Here is a 21,360-nt window from a genome sequence, read left to right on the forward strand (position 1 = left end):
CTAGCTTTATGGTAAATCTTGAAATCAAGTTGAAAAATGTCATACATTTTTTTAAATCTTAAAAAAATCTGTTGAACTATTTTAATGGGTCCTGGGCATAACCATACAAATTTTAGATTCAATTTGTCATTTATTTAAAAAGTGTACGAGGGGCGCCTGGGTGGCGCAGTCGGTTAAGCGTCCGACTTCAGCCAGGTCACGATCTCGCGGTCCGTGAGTTCGAGCCCCGCGTCAGGCTCTGGGCTGATGGCTCGGAGCCTGGAGCCTGTTTCCGATTCTGTGTCTCCCTCTCTCTCTGCCCCTCCCCCGTTCATGCTCTGTCTCTCTCTGTCCCAAAAATAAAATAAAAAACGTTGAAAAATAAAAAAAATAAAAAAAAAATAAAAAGTGTACGTGCACATGTACACGCATGCACATACACACACACACACACACTGTCTCAAAAACTCTTGGAATTTTTGTTGAGACTGTACTGAATCTATAGACTAGTTAAGGGAGAAATGCCACCTTAACAATACAGGTGACCCTTGAAAAAGGCAGGGGGTTAGGGGCACTGACCCCTAACACAGTGGAAAATCAACAAATAACTTCTGTCTCCTCAAAAACTTAACTACCAATAGCCTACCGTTTGTTGATCAAAAGCATTACTGATAACGTAAGCAGCCCACTGACACATGTTTTGTATATGTTTTATACACTATATTCTTACAATAAAGCTAGAGAATGCTACTCAGAAAATATACATTTATTGTACTGTATTTATAAAAAATCTGCATACAAGTGGACCTGTGTAGCTCAAACTGATGTTGTTCAAGAGTCAACTGGATATTGATCATTTTTTTCTTAAAAACTAAATATTGCAATCTTCCCAAAGATAAATATTGCAGTCTTCCCACTGTTGCAACTGGAAATGAAAGAACTATGCGTTTTATATTTCACAACACATGTAACAGTAGGTAGTAAGAGCGCCTGGGTGGCTCAGTCAGTTAAGCATCTAACTTCAGTTCAGGTCATGATCTCACCATTGGCGAGTTCGAGCCCCATGTCAGGCTCTGTGCCGACAGCTCAGAGCCTGAAGCCTGCTTCGGATTCTGTGTCTCCCTCTCTCTCTGCCCCACCCCCGCTTGCCCTCTGTCTCTCAAAAATGAATAAACATAAAAAAATAAAATAAAAACAGTCTTACAGGTAATGTACTTTCTGCAGAGATAGTGCTTAGGAGGCATTATTAATGCATTTTAGGAAATGCATATGAGAGCTTTTGAGTTATCTATGTCCAAAAATAACTGATATACTTAAAACTATATTCCACAGCTTATATGAAGACTGCTTGAAATGAGATATACAAATATAGAATAACTAAGTGTATGCTATAAATCCCTGTTGTTTATTTTCTGTTAAGGAAGAGAAGCAATTAAGAATCTTGAAGCTCATCATGGAAACTGCACTGCTCGTGTGGGTTTCCAGATTTGGAATCAACAATTATGTAGTTTTTCCCAGAACTGAATGGTAAGACTGTTTTTTACTTTTGTGTGAGATTTCTTTGTAGAATGTAATAGATCTAAGGTTATTATTCTCAACTGATAATCAATTAGCTTACTCCTTCTAAGACCAAAGTGCAATCCTTCAAGTGTTTGGATGGCTTTCTGACAAATGCACTGATGTTGGTCTCAAAAGGAACTCAGAAAGTGTGGAAGTTTAAGGAAAGATCCATTATCAGTAGAAGGGTGGCTAAAAAGTTCACGCCTTGCTAATGACTAATTCAAAGAACCATTTTCATAAAGAATACCACACAATTATTATTCTATAATAAATAATATCAACTGATACACTTTTACTGAACACCTAGTAAGTACTGGCTACTGTGGTCTGCTACATACTCTTATCAAAAGCAAATGATGATTAAAGGACGACCATTTAAGGGATGTAGAGTTTACGCCTTCCCTGGGTACTCCAAGGCCTATCTTTAGTTTAACTTCCAGAAGATTTCTATCTTGAATAACATTAGCTTACTCATTTGTAGAATTACCTCTACTGAATTATGTCCCCAATTTTAAACAGAGACCACCATGGGAAAGTAATATAAAATTAACATACACAAAAAATTGCAACTTTTTAATACACCACATCTCTTAGTGACTCCATGTGAAAATTTTCCTCTCAAATTTAATCTGATGAAAACATTCCCTTGCAAAGAACTCATAGGCTTCCCCCTTTCCAATATTGTGTACTGGTAATGAACTTTATCTGATGAGAAGCTTAAAGATAACTTGTTTTTAACCTTTTTATTATATTATAACACTGATACAGAAAAAACTACAGAAAATAAATGAATAATTTAATGTGTTATTATATGGTAAACACCCCATAACCTTCACCCAAATCAGGAAAGAAATTTGTCAACCACCTCAGAAGGTTCTTCGTGGACCCTGTACCAACCCTTCCTTCTCCTCAAAAGTAACCATTAATCTGAGTTTACAGTAATCACCTCCTTACTTTTCTTTATAGTTTTATTAGCTAAGTGTGCATCCACAAAAAAAGTCTAGCCTTTACCACCTTTTTTTTTTTTCATTTACTAATTCTGTTGAGTCATATTTTTTTAGAGCAGCTTTTGGTTCACAGCAAAATTGAGGGGAAGATACAGAAAATTTTCCATATACCTCCTACCTCCACACATGCACAGTCTTCGTCATCATCAACATCCCCCACCAGACTGGTACTTTTGTTATACTTGATGAATCTACACTAATGTATCATAATCACCCGAAGTCCATAGCTTACATTCGGGTTCACTCTTGGATGCTGTCCATTCTACAGGCTTGGACAAATCCATGAAATGTATCCATCATTATAGTATCATACAGAATTATTTTCACTACCTAAAAATCCTGTGCGCAGCCTATTCATCCCTCAACCCCCTTTTTAGTCTCTTTTAATCTACAAGTTCCATCATCATTCTTCACAGTTTATCTGTTGACGGACCTGAGTTATATTTGACCTTTATGTCCAGATCCACTGATGCATACTCATAGAGCAGTTCAGTTATGTTTCTCTGTCCCTGTTTTTCCTGCATATTTCCTGCAAATTCAAAGTTTGGTCAGATGCACGTCAAACTGACACCTTTGGCAAAATGAAAGATGGTGTACTTTTCTTCCATCGGCAAATAACGTCTGTTTTTTTCTTGGTTATGATGTCAGCAGCCATTGACCTTCACTGCCTACATCCAATTTCACTGGAAATTATAAAATGCTGATATGCTGATTTTATCATTTATTTTTCATATATTAGTGGGAATAGCTTTCTCGTATCTACTATTCTGTCAACTACTGGTAGCTTCAGTTAGGAAAGGGAAAATAAATTGCTTGATTCTTTCCCTTTATCACCGTTAGAAGTAATGAAATGGTTCCCTGTCATCCTCTCAAACTGACCACTTCCCTTCTACAATGTCATCATGAACTCAAGGATTTAAACATACTTGATGAGTTTCTTTCCATCTTTGACCTGAGAGGCACTTCTTAAGTTACTTCTCCAGGCTTACTAAAATGACCCCAGTAGTCTGTAATAGACTCTTTGCTATCTGGTACGTCATATGTTCCAGCTTATCTTGTACATTTCTTGCCATAGACATAAAATCAACCATTTCACCTGAAATGTGTGAATTCTTTTAAGGTGGAACAGTTTTCCAAGGTTATAACATAGTTATTTTATGTTTTTTCTCCCTATTCCTCTTTAGCAGTCATAGTTAGGAAACATACGTACTTCTGTGTATGTATCTGTGTAACATAAAATACCTACTGAGCTCGTGCCAATACTTCCAATTAAAATGCAGAATTATCAGTTTTCCTTCCTTAACCTCTAAAATATTACATTTATTTCACTTCTTCCACACTGAAAATCCTGCTTATCCAAGGGCAAAAGAATTAATATATCCAATGATTACTCAATCCAAAATTAAACAATCTCAAAAAAAAAAAAAAACCCTCAGAATTGAGCATTAATGCCAATACACCAATGTAGTTACTATGAAGAGTTCAACAGAATTTCTGCATATAGTACCCTCTATTCTTGCTTCATTTTTTATAGTGGCACTTTAGCTATCTTATCTAAAATGTAATTGCTACATACTATAACCCTCTCAATTTCAATCCTCCTTTAGTTTTCATACTACAAATAATTATATAATTAATGCTCTTCACCAAACCTTTTTTAAAAATATCTCACTCATCATTTTGGTTGTCTAAAGCTGAGGCACTGGCACATTTTCAGGAATGACTCAGGGAAACAGTATTTCTTGACTTCCTGCATGATGGTAATAGTGTATCTACAGCTTTATAAGAGAAAGCCAGTTATGATTAAAAAAAACAACTGCCTCACATTTTCTTACTCGAATATCTTGAAATTATTATTCTATTTAATCCTGACATGAAGTGAAACTGTGAGAGAAAGTCTGATGCTAATTCAATTCTCTTTTCCTTTTAAATTATGTTAGAGATCGAGAGAGTATTTTTTTTTTTTTTCTCTATAGAGTAATTTTACCAGAATGTCTTGGTGGTGTTTGCTTTGACTATTATTCTCAGGTACATAAGTGTTCTCTTTCGATCTGTAGTTTCAAATCTTGTTTTAACTTTGCCTGAATTATAGTTTTTCTTATGTGGTCTATTCCCTCGCTTTGGTTATCTTCCTAAAAGGGTCTTTTGTCTCTGTTGTTTCTTCTTTGACTACCTTCAATATTTGTCACCACACCTTTTTAAAATTTTTACATTTCACTTTGGTCTTTAAATGTTTCTTCTTTTTCAACTCCTACTTAAAGATCTTTTCTGTTTATTCAGTCTTATGTCCCTTCTACTTTAGCTATCTTTCGTCAAATATCTTTCTTCACTTATAATTTTTAGTTCTGTCATCTCATTTCTGAATTTTCTCATTTTAATTTATTTTGATCTTTGACATGTGACATTGGTGTCTCAATCTGATTGTGCATTTCTAAATGGAGGTTTGATCAGTCCTATTGACATATCTTTCTGGGTGAGTTTTCTATGTAAGGACATTATTCTTTTTCTCATCCTTTTTCTTCAGCTTTATTGAGGTATAACTGACATAAAATTGAAAAACATTTAAAGTGCACATAGTGATACGACATACACATAAAGTGTAAAATGATTCTCCACACCTAGTTAATTATCACATCTCATGCATTTTTGGTTTTGTTTGGCTTTCTTTTTGTTGGAGAGGGGGAAACATTTAGCAAATTTCAATTATATAGTACAATGTTATCAACTAAAAAGACAATGTTACATATTAAATACTCAGAACTTACTCATCTTCAATCTGAAAGTTTATATACCTTTTTACAAAACCTCTTCCTATTTACCTCACTCCTCATTCCCTGGTAACCACTTTTCTTCTTTGTTTCTATGAAATTAACTTAAAAAAAAAAATTCCACGTACATCTGATACCATGCAGTATTTGTCATTCTCTACCTGGCTCATTTCACTAAGCCTAATGGCCTCAAGGTCCACCCATGTCATCACAAACAGCAGGATGTCCTTCCTTCTCGTGGCTGAATGATACTGTATTGAATGTATATATACCACCACCTTCTTTATTCATTCACTGACAGACATAAACATTTCCAATGTACTGGGTATTATGAATAATGCTACTATGAACATGGGAATGCAGATATCTCAAGACCCTATTTTGATTTCCTTTGGACATACACCCCAAAGTGAGATTACTGGATCACATGGTAATAATATTTTTAATTTTCTGAGGGGCCTCCATGCTGGCTGCACCAATATACAATCCCATCAACAGCGCAAAAGGGTTCCCTTTTCTTGACATTCCTGCCAACACTTATCTCAACTTTTTGATGGTAGAAATTCTAGTAAGCGTGAGGTGATAACTAACTGTAGTTTTAATTTGCATTTCCCTGATTAGTTATGTTGAGCACCTTTTCACATGCCTGATGGCCATCTGCAAGTCCTCCTTGGAAAAATTAAGTTAAGTTCCTTTGCCCTTTTTTTTTTTTTTTTAGGTAGGCTTCACATGACTCAGGGAGCCAATGCAGGGCGTGAACTCAGGACCCTGAGATCAAGATGTGAGCTGAGACCAAAAGTCAGATGCTTAACCGACTGAGCCACCCAGGTGCCCCATCTGTCCATTTCTTAATGAGATTTTTTACGATTCGGTTATGTATGTTTTTTATACATTCTGGATGTTAGCAACCTATCAAACATAAAATTTACAAATACTTTATCCCATTCTGCATGCTGCCTTTCATTTTGTTGATGGTTTCCTTTATTGTGCAGCTTTTTAGTTTGATGCAGTGCTACTTATTTTTGCTTTCATTATCTTGCTTCTGTTGACAAAACCAAAAAATCACTATCAATATTCATGTCAAGCTTACCCCATGTTTTCTTCTAGGCATTTTATGGTTTCAGGTTTTAAATGTATGTCTTTAACCCATTTTGAGTTGATTTTTGTGCATAGTATAAAATACGGTCCAGTTTTATTGTTTTTTTTTTTAAGTTTATTTATTTTTTAGAGAAAGAACATGAGCACAAGTGGGGGAGGAGAGAGAGAAAGTGAGGGAAAGAGAGAGAATCCCAAGCAAGCTCTGCAATGATAGCACGGCTCGAACTCATGAACCGTGAGATCATGATCTGAGCTTAACCAACTGAACGACCCAGGCACCCCATCCATTTTTATTCTTTTGTGCATCTGCTCAATTTTGCCAACATCATTATATGGACAAGACTATCCTTTCACTACTGTACATTCTTAGCTCTTTTGTCATAAATTAATTGATCATATATGCACTGGTTTATTTCTGGGCTCTCTAATCTGTTCCACTGATCTAGGTGCCTGTTTTTTTGCCACCACTATACTGTTTTCATTACTGTAGCTTTGGAATATAGTCTGAAATAAGGGAGCATGATGCCTCTAAGCTTTGTTCTTCATTCCCAAAACTGCATTGGTTATTAGGGGGCTTTTGTGGTGTCATCAAATGTTTATTCCATTTCTGTGAAAAATTTCACTGGAATTTTGATAGGAATTACACTGATTCTGGAGGTGGCTTTGGGTACTATGGCCATTTTAACAAACGAATTCTTCCAACCCATAAGAAAGGATCATCTTTACATTTATTTTTGTCTTTTTCAATTTCTTTCATCAGCATCTTATAGTATTCAAGGTACAGATCTTTCACTTCCTTGTTTAAATCTCTTACTGTGTGTTATATACATATATTTTTCATGCTATAGTAAATACAATTGTCTTCTTAGTTTCTCTTTCTGATAGTACTAGCATATAGAAATGCAACTGATTTTTGTATATTGATCTTGTATATTGCACCTTTACCGAATTTATTCATTCTAATAGTTTTTTGGTGGTTTTTAGGATTATCTATATATAACATCAGGTCTTATGCAAATAGAGATAATTTTACTTAATCCTTTCTTTTATGGATGCTCTTTATTTCTTTTTCTTGCCTAACTGCACTGGCTAGGACCACCAGTACTAGGTTGAATAACAGCAACAGTGAGCACCCTTATCTTGTTTTCAGCTTCTCACTTTTTGAGTATAGTATTAGCTATGGGTTTATCATATATAGCCTTTATCATGTTAAGGTATGTTCCCTATATCCTCATTTTGTTGAGATTTAATCATGAATATTTAATTTTGCCACTGGAATATATACCACTTGATTACGATCTTTTTAATGTACTGTTGAATTTGGTTTGCTAGTATTTTGTTAAGAATTTATGCATTTAAAAAAAGGATTTATGCATCTATATTCATTAGGAATATTGGATGGTAATTTTTCTTTCTTGTAGGTCCCTTGTCTGATTTTAATATCAAGGTAATATAATAGCTATAAAATGGGAAAGTACTCCCCCCACTCTTCTATTCTGTAGAAGATTTTAAGAAGGGTTGGTATTAATTCTTCCTCAAGGGTGTGGTAGAGTTTACCAGTGAAGCAGTCTGGTCCTAGACTTTTGTTTTTTGAGAGGCTTTTGATTGCTAATTCAATCTCCTTGTAAGTATCGGATCCATTCAGATTTTCTATTTCTTCATGATTCAGGGTTTATTATTACTATTTTTTTAATGTTTATTCATTTTTGAGAGCTGCGACAACAGAGCCTGACACGGGGCTTGAACTCAACGAACCCTGAGATCATGACCTGAGCCGACTGAGCCACCCAGGCACCCCTTAGCCACCCAGGCACCCCTTTCATGATTCAGTCTTGACAGACTGTATGTTTCTAGGAATTTTCCATTTCTTCTAGGTTGCTCAATTTGTTTGGTGTATACTTGTTCATAGTAGTCTCCTCTGATCCTTTGTATTTGTGTGGTATCAGTTGTAATGTCTACTCTCTCACTTCTGATTTTACTTCAGTCTTCTTTTTTCTTGTTAAGCCTAGCTAAAGGTTTGTCTATTTTGTTCCTCTCTTCAAAAAGAGCTCTTAATTTGATTAGATAGATCTTTTCTATTGCCTTTATTGTCTCTATTTCATGAATTTCCACTCTAATTCTTTGGTATTTCTTTCATTCCAGAAACTCTGGGCTTAGTTTGTTCTCTTTATCTAGTTCTTTGAAGAATAAATTTAGATTGAGCTTTCGTTCCTTCCTATAGGCAATTATCCCTATGAACTTCCCTCTTAAAACTGCTTTTGTTGTATCTCTTAAGTTTTGAGAGATGTTGCATTTGGATTTTTATTGGTCTCAGATACTTTTGATTTCTCCTTTGATTTCTTCCTTAACCCAGAGATTTTTCAGGAATATCTTGTTTCACCACCACATATCAGTAAATTTTCTAATTTTCTTTTTTTTTAATTGAGGAATAATTGACACACTTTATATTAGTTTCAGGTATGATATAAGCATTCAATACCTGTATATATTTCAAAATGATCACCACAATAAGTCTAGTTAATATCCATCACCATACATAGTTACAAAACATTCTTCTTGTAATAAGAACATTTAAGATTTTTTTTTTTAATATGAAATTTATTGTCAAATTGGTTTCCATACAAGAACATTTAAGATTTACTCTTGGGCACCTGGGTGGCTCAGCTGGTTAAGAATCCAACTCCTGATTTCAGCTCAGGTCATGATCTTACAATTTGTGAGATCGAGCCCCACGCTGGGGCAGAGCCCGCTTAGGATTCTCTCTCTCCCTCTCTCTGCCCTTCCCCTGCTCTCTCTCTCAAAATAAGCAAATAAACATTAAAAAAAAAAGATTTACTCTTAATAACTTTAAAGTATGCAATACAGTACCATTAACTATAGTCACCATGATGTACATTACATCCCCCTGACTTACTTACTTTATAACTAAAGTCTGTACCTTTTTCTTTTGACTCCCTTCATCCATTTTGCCCATGCCCCATCCCCTGTCTCTGGCAACCACCAATCTGTTCTCTGTATCTATGAGCTTGGTTTTGTTTTTTAGATTCTATACATAAGTGAGTTCATATAGTATTTGTCTTTCTCTAACTTCTTTCACATAGCATAATGAATGCCCTTAAGTTCCATCCATGTTCACTCTAATGTAAGATTTCACTCTCCTTAAAACTGAGTAATATTCTTTTTTGGAATTTACCTCATTTTCTTCATCCATCCATCAAAGGCCACTGAGGTTATTTCCATATCTTGGCTATTATAAATAACGCTTTAATGAACATGGGGTTGTATAAATATTTTTAAGCTAGTATTTCTATTTTCTTCAGATAAATACTCAGAAGTATAATTGCTGGATCACATGGTAGTTCTATTTTTAATTTCTTGACGAACTTTAATACTGTTTTCCACAGTGGCTGTCCCAGTTTACATTCCCACCAACAGGGCACAAGAGTTTCCTTTTCTCCACATCCTCGCCAACACTTGTATTTCTTGTCTTTTTCATAACAGCCATTCTAACAGGTATGAGATGATAATTCTCCAGTTTTCTTCTTGTAACTGATTTCTAGTTTCATACCACTGTAGTCAGCAAAATGCCTGATACGATTTTAACCTTCTTAAATTTATTAACACTTGTCTGTGGACTAACATAAGATCTATTTTGGAGAATGTTCCATATGCACTTGAGAAAAATGTGTGTTCTGGTGCTACTGGATGGAATGTTTCTAAATGTCTCTTAAGTCCACCTGGTCTCACAGGTAATTTTAGTTCTATTGATTTTCTGCCTCAATGACCTTTAAAGCTAAAGTGAGTCTCTTGTAGGCAGAATATAGTGAGTCTTGTGTTTTTATCCATTCAGCCACTCTATGAGTTTTCATTAAAGAATTTAGTCCATTTCTATATAAAGTAATAACTGATAGACATGGACTTAATATTGCCATTTAGTTCATTGTTTTCTGGCTGTTTTGTATTTCATTTGTTCTTTTCTTGCTCTCTTTGTGATTTGATATTCTATAGTGGTATGCTTAGATTCCTACTAATCTTTTCTGTGTATACAATAGATTTTTGCTGTTGGCTACCAGGAAACTTATGTAGGACATCTATCCCAGCAGGGCTCAGCACAGAGGAAATAGTCAGAACCCCCCACGTCCCAATCTCTCCCTATAGGAAGTCTATTTCCCCGAAAGAAACCTGAAGTAAGGTTTCTAATTTAGCAGATATCCAGGGGCTGACAACAATCATCCCAGGAGACCAGGGAGTTCTACAGACACCACCTCCACCTTTTCTCTCTAGCCCAATCCAAATCTCCAGTATCTCCACACAATCAGCTTACAGACACATCTGAAGCCCCAGCTTTTACAGATGCCACCCAAGAGATGGGACTCTGGATCACCTGTCTCTTAAAACTAATGGGGTTTACATTTATAAGTTGCACAGGGCTGTAGCAATGTAGTAGTTCTTAATGGGTATATATACCTGTGTACCCAGGCTGTATATCTGGGTCCAAAGCTGTGGAAACAGGCAAAAATGTCCATCTCTAAGTCTCTCCCTGTAAGGCCCCTAACTATATACTTTCCCAGTTATTTCCTGGGTGATCTAGCTTCCAATCAGCCTGCAGGTGCTGATTGTGATCCTTCCCTTTGGAACACCTGATAAATCTGGGCACACTCTCAACTACTGGGAGCCACTAAGATTAAAGAAGTCAGTTTGGGGGGTGTCTGGGTGGCTCAGTTGGTTAAACATCCAACTCTTAATCTGGGCTCAGGTCATGATCTTGCAGTTCGTGAATTCAAGCCCCACATCAGGGTCTGTGCTGATGGTGTGGACCCTGCTTGGGATTCTGTCTCTCCTTCTCTCTGCCCCTCCACCACTTGTGTTCTCATTCTCTCTCTCTGTCTCTCTGTCTCTCTCTCTCAAAATAAATAAATAAACAACAAAATTTAAAAAAAAAAGAAGAAGAAGAAGAAGGCACTTTGGGCAATCACCCAAGTATGAGAGACAACCAAGAACTCACATCAGGCTGGTTGATAAGGTTGATGTCCTACAGAATACCAGTCCATCAAAACTAGGAGGGGTGGTGTTTTGGTTTTTTTTTTTTTTTTTTTTTAACGTTTATTTATTTTTGAGAGACAGAGAACAAACAGGGGAGGAACAGAGAGAGGCACACAGAATCTGAAGCAGGCTCCAGGCTCCGAGCTGTCAGCACAGAGCCTGACGCGGGGCTCGAACCCACGAACTGTGAGATCATAACCCTAGCTGAAGTCAGTTGCTCAACCGACTGAGCCACCCAGGCACCCCGGTGTTTTTTTTTTTTTTTTTTAATCTAACGTATAGAAACCAACACAGAGTTGGGGCACCTGGGTGGCTCAGTCGGTTAAGCGTCTGACTTCAGCTCAGGTCACGATCTCACGGTCCGTGAGTTCGAGCCCCATGTCGGGCTCTGGGCTGATGGCTCAGAGCCTGGAGCCTGCTTCCGATTCTGTGTCTCCCTCTCTCTCTGCCCCTGCCCCGTTCATGCTCTCTCTGTCTCAAAAATAAATAAAACGTTAAAAGAAAATTAAAAAAAAAAAAGAAAGAAACCAACACAGAGTAAAGAAAAATGAACAAACAGAAGAATATGTTCCAAACAAAAGAGCAAGAAAAAACTCCAGAAACAGACCTTAGTGAAACAAAGGTAAGTGATTTACTTGATAAAGAGTTCAAAATAACAGTCATAAACATGTTCACCAAGGTCAGAACAATGCATGAATAAAGTGAGAATTTTAACAAAGAGAGAAAATATAGGAAAGCACCAATAAAAATTACAGAGCAAAGAATACAATAACTGAACTGAAAAATTTGAGAGAGGAGTTCAACAGCAGACTAGATCAAGCAGAAGAAAGTATCAGCAAATTCAAAGACAGGGCAGTAGAATTCATCCAAAGAAACAGAAAGAAAAAACAATAAAAGTGAAGACAGTTTAAGGGACTTCTTTAAATTTACTTTTTTTATTTTGAGAGAGAGAGCACACGCAGGGGAGAGGAAGAGAGACTCCCAAGCAGGTTCCATGCTGTCAGCACAGAGCCCAACACAGGGCTCAATCCCACAAACCGTGAGATCACGACCTGAGCCGACATCAAGTGTCAGACGTTTAGTCGACTAAGTCACCCAAGTGTCCCAGATAGCTTATGGGAATTTTAGGAGATCAGCAAGTAGACCACTACTCACATGATAATGGCCCCAGAAGGAGAGGATGAAGACAAAGGGTCAGGAAGTTTACTGAGAGAAAATGCCTAAAAACTGCCCTAACCTGGGGAAAGAAACAGACATCCAGATACAAGAAGCCCAGAAAGTTTCAAAAAAGATGAATCCAAAAAAACCTACTCCAAGATATATTTTAATTAAATTGTCAAATGTTAAAGACACAAAGAGTATCTTAAAAACAACAGGAGAAAAAGAACTTGTTTCACACAAGGGAATCCTTGTAAGACCATCAGCATATTTTTCAGCAGAAACTTTGGAAGCCAGGAGAGGATGGCAAAATATATTAAAAGTGCCGAGAAGCGGGGGAACTGCCAACCAAGAATACTCTACCTGGCAAAGCTGTCTGAATGGAAGGAGAAATAAAGAATTTTCTAGAAAAGGAAAAGCAGAAGGAGTTTATCACCACTAGATCAGCCTTACAAGAAATGTTAAGAGGACTTCCTCCAAGCTGAAACAAAAAGAGCGCTAATTAGTAACAAGAAAACATGCAAGTATAAATCTCATTGGTAAAAAGGTAAGTATATGGTTTAATTCAGAATGCTCTAATTTTGTAATATTGGTGGGTAAATCACTTATAAATCTAGTATGAAGGTTAAAAAATAAAAGCAGTACAAGTAACTATAATGTGTTAATGGATACATAAGGTAAAAAGATGCAAATTGTGACAGAAACATTAAATGTGGGAGGGAGAGTAAAACCTATAAAGCTAAGATGCATTCAAAGCTGTTATTAGCTTAAAATACTGTTATCAATGTCAGATATTCTTTATAATAATTTTAAATGGGATTTTATCTTGATACTATTGTGTTTCTCATGTTAATGGAAAATTAGTTTTCCTGAATTTTTAGAAGATGGCATTCAAGGTAGTTTTTCCAGTTTTATAGAACTGACTCTTCTATTGTTTTCCTGTAATGTTAAACAATATGGCAGCTTCCTTTCTGAGACCTCCCAGCTGTTCCTCTGCCAATTCTTATCTGAACTTTCTCTTTTCTTCCTCTTCTGACCCTCTAACTTTCCCTATTCTGCTCATTTGATGCTACTATTGTATTTTGTTTCCACTCAGTGCGCTACATCCTGTACTGGTAGAGAACTCTAGAAGTTCTGTTTCAAGAATTCTCAGGAGCCAGACTGCTCTATCCTCTTCTGTCTTTACCATGAACACACTGTATTTGGCTGATACTGGAGTGGGCAACTCCCGCCACTGTCTCATTTCAGCTGCTGCTCTTAATATAGTCCAGCAAATTGTCTACTAAATAGTTGAAGCTATTTTGGAGGTCTTCTGTTTTCAAGTTCTATGCAATACCCCATTCAACTTTCTCTTGTGGCTGCTAGTGGTCTGCTCTTACCTGCTTTGATTTCTGGATGCCTGAGGTTAGTTTTATGGTACGCTTCTGAGTTTGCTATCTAGTTTCATTAGTTTTTGTACGAATATTCTGAGAAAGTCAAAACAACTATGACATGACCAGATTTACTTCCTAGCATCTCTCTCAAAGAGAAATTTGAAGTACAAACAAAGCAATTATGTTTTTATATTCATCACATACTTCTTACTTTCCTTCATTTATTTCCAATTGTTTTTAAACCATCTTGTTATAAGTCGTTTCATTCTTTTTTAAAACAAGGCAAGAAAATACTCCAACTCCATAGTTACAAAAACTTTATTTTAATAAATTATTTAAATCTTTCATGATTTTCAATACTTCTAAATGCTTCCTGATTCATGGTTCAGATAACTTACAAATGTTTACACTTGGAAAAATTCCTTCAACTATCTAAGGTTCTCTGTTTCTGTTGAGAATGAGACCACTAGAAAACAAAATAATCATTCAAACACAAGAACATAAATAGAAAGTGTCAGTAAAATTCTGAACATGATCTGACAAGAAATTCCATGTTTGTGTATTATAACTAAATTAGCTCAGAGTGAAAAAAAGAAAGAAAGAAAGAAAGAAAGAAAGAAAGAAAGAAAGAAAGAAAAAAGAAAAGAAAAAAAATACAGTCTATAAGTTCTAAGTCCTATCAAGATAGATGAAATGTAGTTACCTTTTGTCAAGAGCAAACTAAAAGTGTACTCTTCTTCCTCTTTGACACTTGGCCAAAAATACATAAATTTATTCATAATAAAATTAGGCCTTTATAATTCACTTATGATATCAAAACACCATGATGTTTACTTAAAGCTTAAAAATAAACTTAATAAGGCAATCTTACCGATTTGTTCCATCCAGATTTGATTTGTGGATGAAATTGAGTTTTGCATCTGCCCAATAAAGCTTCTGTTCCTCATAATCCAAAGTCAGTCCATTTGGCCAGTAAATTTCAGTGTTTATTATAATGAAGCGACTTGAACCATCCATTCCAGCACGTTCTATCTTTGGTACTTCTCCCCAGTCTGTCCAGTACATGAACCTAAAAACCATATACACAAACCCATGACATAAGCAAGGTAATACCCAAATAATTTTTAACTATCACTATTAGATAAAGAAAGCTCCCTCAAGAACACTAAAACTAAAACCCCTGGGTATTATCAAAATTTTAACAATTTACCTTTTTGTCACCACCATGGTAATAACTGATTCAGATAAGCACCATCAAGCATGCAAAAACTGTGTGATCAAAGTTTACTAAGAAAAAGGGTATTCACACTCTCAATGTATCTCCCCACAGGTTACTTATTGATGACAAAGGGGAAAATAGTAACTTTAGAGAAAATAAACTTGGTGGATACTACCTTAACCACATCACCTAAGTTAACATCATCAATGAGAGGGAACAAACTGGTGTCACATATGTGATGCACTGGAAAGGATATGCTATCTTTCATGCAGATTCTCTTAAATAGTATCTGCCAAAAAATGCATAACCTGAACACAATTATGAAAAAGTGGAGAAAATTGAGAAACTTCTAGAAAACAAATGGCCTTTGAAAATATCAATGTCATGAAAGTCAAAGAAAGGCTGAGAAACTAATCTAGATTAGATTAGAGCAGAATAAATCTAATCTACATTAGAACAGAATAAAGAGACATGGTAACTACATAAAGTGCATGGTTCTAGACCGAGCAGCTGGGGAAAATGCTATGAAAACATTATTAGGAAACCTGGGAAAATCTAAGGGACTATCAAATTACCTAATAGAAATGTACTGATGTTAATTTCCTAAATACGATCCTTGTACTGTGGTTAGAGTATATAGGAGTTCATTGTACCATTTTTGCTTCTATTCTACAAGTTTGAAGCTTTTTCCAAAATTAAAAAAAAAAAAACAGAAATCTATTATTAATAGTCTCATTTCGGGGGGGGGGGGAGAAAATTTTCCTTGTTAAAGGTAAAATTCTTAATGTGTTATATTTCAATTAAAAGCATATTTTTTTAAGTTAATGAAGGTGCTCTGAATTAGATATGAGATACCCAAATAAACATGTTCAAACACAATAGAAATTCAGGCATAAATTTTACTCAAAAATAATGTTGGAATGGTAATACTAAAATTATTCCACTTGTACAAATAGGTATTTCATATAAACTGTTTACTCAGGGGAATTAGGGGAAGAGAATATCAGGTAGCTAGATACAAGATATTGTGCTGATGGTTTTACATACATTATCTCACTTAGGCCTTATAGCAGTGTTATGAAATATATTTGTCCATCACTGTATTTCAGACAACTCAGAAGAGTTAGCATATTACTTAAAGTCACACAGCTAATAAATGCAGAACAGAAATTGAAACCTACATCCCCCAGATTGCAAAGCCAACACTTATGCCTTTGATTTGTAAGGAATAGAGAAGGCAGTGTCCCCTAAAATGAGGATAATGATTGGATATTGTCCAGAATGAGGAGAAGGATCAGATTCATACAAGATAAAACTACACAAAAAAAGCAAGCCAGACGATTTTAGACCATCTTAAAATTTTCTGGGTTTTATTCTAAGAGCAAATAACAACACCTGAAGACTTAAGATTGAAAGTGATATGACTGGCTTTGTGAGGTTTGGAGGAGTGGAGCAGCCAAGAAGGAGGAGAGTGGCTGCAGTATAGAAAAAGACTGCAGGAAAACAAGAAAAAAAACGAATACAAAGAGGCCAGAGCTCCCAAAATGGCTCTGTGAGAAACTCAGCAAATCCTCTCCTCTAAAACCAAAAAAGAAAAGAAAAGAAAAAAAAGGACAGTCAAAAGTAATTTAGAGTCTGTGAAAATTGACCAAAGGATAAACAACAAAATGAGAAGCATTTATTCAGGAATATCTACTAAATCTCAGGAGGAAGTGTAACATTTCAGCCAGAAGTTATGTGCACCCCATCCACCCTGCTAAGTGTGTGGCACACCTTAGAAGACACGGCAGACCTTAAAACTTGGCAGCTACCTGGCCCTGCAAGAGAATGCTGACTTTATTTGAAGCAAGTAATGGAAAAACCTATGCCCAGGAATGTTGTTAAAAACAAGAGTGCTCTCCATGGCAAACAATCAGAGAGGGCTATTATCCCAAGCAATACTGGTCCAAAAATATAAATGTAATGTAGGTAAATTTTACTTTAATTTTTTTAATGGATGCAAGACTTTACTAGATACAGGAATGCTCAATATCATCAATCATCAGGGAAATGCAAATTAAAACCATAGTAAGATATCACTCCACGCCCACTAAAATGGCTAACACTTAAAAGACTAACAATACTAGGGCACCTGGATGGCTCAATTGGTTGAGTGTCCGACTCTTGATTTTGGCTCAGGTCATGATCTGAGAGTTGTGGGATCAGGTTACTCAGTGTGGAGCCCACCTGAGATTCTCTCTCTCTCTCTCTCTGCCCCTCTCCCTCATTTGCGCTCTCTCTCTATATAAAATAACATAAATAATTAAAAAAATTAAAGACTAACAATACTAAGTGTTGGTAACAATGGAGCAAGTGGAACTCTCATACACCACTAGTATAATCACTTTGGAAAACACTTTGTCAGTTTCTTATAAAGTTAAATATACATCTAACTCTATGAACCAGCAACTCTACCTTTAGGTATTTATCCAAGAGAAATAAAAACATATCCACAAATAACCCAGTTAAGAAATGGACAGACAACATGAATAGAGACACTCTTCCAAAGAAGACATCCAGACAGCTACCAGACACATGAAAAAATGCTCAAGGATATACACTCAAGGATACACAAATCAAAACCACAATGAGATACCACCTCACATCTGTCAGAATGGCTAAAATTAACAACACAAGAAACAACAGGTGTTGGGGAGAATGCAGAGAAAGGGGAACCCTCTGACACTATTGGTGGGAATGCAAACTGATGGAGCCACTCTGGAGAATAGTATAGAGGTTTCTCGAGAAACTAAAAATAGAACTACCCAACAATCCAGCAACTGCACTATTAGGTGTTTACCCAAAGGATACAAAAATACTGATTCAAAGGGATACATGCAACCCCAAGTTTATAGCAGCATTATCAACAATAGCCAAACTATAGAGAGCGCCCAATTTCCATCAACTGATGAACAGATAAAGATGTGGCGCGCGCAAGCGCGCGCGCGCGCGCACACACACACACACACACACACACACTGGAATATTACTCAGCCATCAAAAAGAATGAAATCTTGCCAATTGCAATGATGTGGATGGAGCTAGAAAATATTATGCTAAGTGAAATAAGTCATTCAGAGAAAGACAAATACTATATGATTTCACTGATATGTAGAATTTAAGAAACAAAACAGACGAACATATGGGAAGGCGGGAGGAGAAAAGAGAGGGAAACAAATCACAAAAGACTCTTAACGACAGAGGCCAAACTGAGGGTTACTGGAGGGGAGGTGAATGGGGGATGGGCTAAATGGGTGATGGACATTAAGAAGGGCACATGTTGGGATGAGCACTGGGTGTTGTATGTAAGTGATGAGTCACTGAATTCTACTCCTGAAACCAATGTGCACTGTATGTTAACTAAAATATAAATTTAAAGAAAAAAAGGGAAAAAAACCACATCTACACAACAATTGTACATGCTAGTTCACAGAAACTTTACTCATAATAGCTAAAATCTAGAAACAACACAAATATCCATTAATAGGATGATATAAAATTCTGGTATATTCATGCAATGAAATACTACTTAGCAATACAAAAAAAACCACATTCATTCAAAAAAAGGATGAATTTTAAAATTTAGGATAAACAAAAGAAGCCAGACACAAAAGAGTACCTACTTCATGACTCTATTCTATGAAGTTCCAGATTCGCAAAACCAATCTACAGTGATAGAAATCAGTAATTACTAAGTAGAAGCAGAGATTGACTTGAAAGGGGCTCAGGCAGCTTTCTGGAGTGATGTGATGAAAAACTTAGGGGGAGGAAAGGTAAGCATATACATTTATCAAAACATCAAGCTACAAATGTAAAAATATGTGTACTTCTGCATATAAATTATATCTCAATAAAGCTGCTTAAAGTACAAATACGATGGGGCCTCTGGGTGGCGCAGTCAGTTGAGCCAGGTCATGATCTCACAGTTGGTGAGTTCCAGCCCCACAGAAGGAGACTCTGTGTCTCCTTCTCTCTCTACCCCTCCCCAACTTGTGCTCTGTCTCTGTGTGTCTCTCTCTCTCAAAGATAAACATTAAAAAAAAAAAAATGTTAAAACTAATTCAAAAGTACCTTTTCTATAGAAGCCTTTCCTAGTTTGCCCAGAGTTACTCCCTCCTAGGTGCTCCCGCAGTATGTTTCACTGTGCTGTAGCACTTATCCTAGTTTGTATATAAACTATGAAGAATTTATATGGACTGATCATAAGTGATTTTGCACACTATCAAGATGTATATAGCAGTAAGTGGTGTTGTCTATTTTGTACAATAAAATTTAGACAGCTCTACAAATTGTTATTAACCTAAATAAGCATTAAACTTATTTAATAAATAAGAATTCAGTGTCTACTTTATGGTGAAATAAAAACCTGTTAATACGAGGGGAATCCAACATGGTGGAGAAGTAGGGGGACCTGAAGTTCCCTTGTCCCTCAAACACAGCAGTGTTGAGGCCAAAGGGCTTTGAATTCTAACAGTCCAGGCTGCAGTGACAGACGTCTGCAGGGGCCCACGGGGACAACCTGGTGGGCCATAGGTGCGTAACTGAGAACTGGGGAGATAAAACAAGCAGCATAGGCACAGAGGGGAGGGATCCCCTTCTGCAGAGAGACAAAGGGAAGAGAAAGAGAGGATGTGGAAGTGTAGGACTGTATTTGGACAAGAGAAAAACCACTGACTGGGATCGGAAAAAAACAGAAAAAGATCCAATTTCTAACTGCAGGGCTTTCTCCACACGGGCCGGCTGCCCTGTTCACGCACCTGGGGAGGAAGGGAGCCAGCCCCAGGATCGGTAACTAGTTCAGAGGCATAGAGGGAGAAAGCAATCCCCTCCTTCGAGTGCTATGGGAAGAAGATATATAAACCGTTCAAAAAACAAAGACTGCCTGCACCCAAGCCAGAGGCCATTTATGGGCAGGGCAGAAGGCACTTCCCTGAAACCTGGCACGTGGACTGGGACCCTTTAAGAGGTTTGAATCCCAATCCAGAGCCAGGGAGGCAAGGGAGGCAAGGGAGGCAAGGGAGGCAAGGGAGTCAGGGGAGCAGGACAAACCGCCTCGCTAGCACCCGCACAGCGCTGTGAGGAGGTCATCCATTGGTGGGGCAGAGTGGTTCTCCCCCGGCATTGGGAGCGTGGAGCGGGACCCCTGAAGACATCTGGGTTTGAACCCCACACAAGCCCCAGGGAGGCATAGGAGACTGTGGAGGGAAGGGAAAAAGAAAAAACAAAAAACAGCCCACTAATGGCCTGAACAGAGTGGTTTAGGGTACCTGGTCTGGGATGCCGCCATTTTTCTCCACATCACCAACAAGGTGGGGCTTCAGGGAATGGACAGCAGCCCACAGTGGAGGGGGGACCCACCTATACCAAACCACGCCCCTCCACACCTGGTAACTGCACATCTACCTGCGACTGACGCTAACCAACCAGACAGCCTCTCCTCCAGACCAGCGCTGCCAGTGGATCCAAGGCACCCAGAGGTTTTGCATTTTCTGATTTAATTCTTGGTCAATTCTTATTTTATGTGTACACACACACACACACACACACACGTGTGTGTGTGTATATTTTTTTTTTCCTTCCCTTTCTCTTTCTTTTTTCCCTCTTCTAGTCTGGTTATTCTGATTGTTGGTTTGTTTAAGAAGACATATTTAATCTATTCTCTTTACACCTGTTCTGTATCTCCTTCTTTATTTTCCTCTCCCTCTCTCTGGATTAAACTGCACAGTTTCTCTGCCCAATCAATTTTCTTTTATTTTTCCCCACTCCTGTCATTTCTCTCTTTGTATGGGTTAAGGATTCTTCTACCACTACCACCACCACCGCCACCCCCCGCTTTTCTTTTTTTTTTTTTTTTAATTTTTTCTTCCAAGGTTACTTCAATGAACAAATCAAAGCACACCTGGTGGAGGGTCCAAAACAATCACTATGAGTAGGGAGATACAGCAACCAGAATCACAACAACAGAGAGCACACAACACACTCCAAAAAACACTTCCTGAAGGGCCAGGCCCCAGACAGTGTATGACCCCTTTTTGATACAGTACTGCTCACAGGTGCAGGACACATAACAAGTTTTTAAAACACATAAAGGACAGAAAACTAGTCAAAATGACGAA

The 21,360-nt window shown here is 37.1% G+C and overlaps 1 protein-coding gene across 1 annotated transcript in view; it reads right to left on the minus strand.

The window, feature by feature from the left end:
- LRP6 (LDL receptor related protein 6) overlaps positions 1–21,360 on the minus strand; it is a 179,909-nt gene that overhangs the window by 90,772 nt on the left and 67,777 nt on the right. The window contains exon 3 of the mRNA XM_049627077.1: positions 14,858–15,055. Within this exon, the coding sequence (XP_049483034.1) occupies positions 14,858–15,055 (198 nt within the window). The remainder of the gene's footprint in view (positions 1–14,857; positions 15,056–21,360) is intronic.

Source organism: Panthera uncia, chromosome B4, assembly GCF_023721935.1.
Source record: "Panthera uncia isolate 11264 chromosome B4, Puncia_PCG_1.0, whole genome shotgun sequence".
NCBI lineage: Eukaryota > Metazoa > Chordata > Mammalia > Carnivora > Felidae > Panthera > Panthera uncia.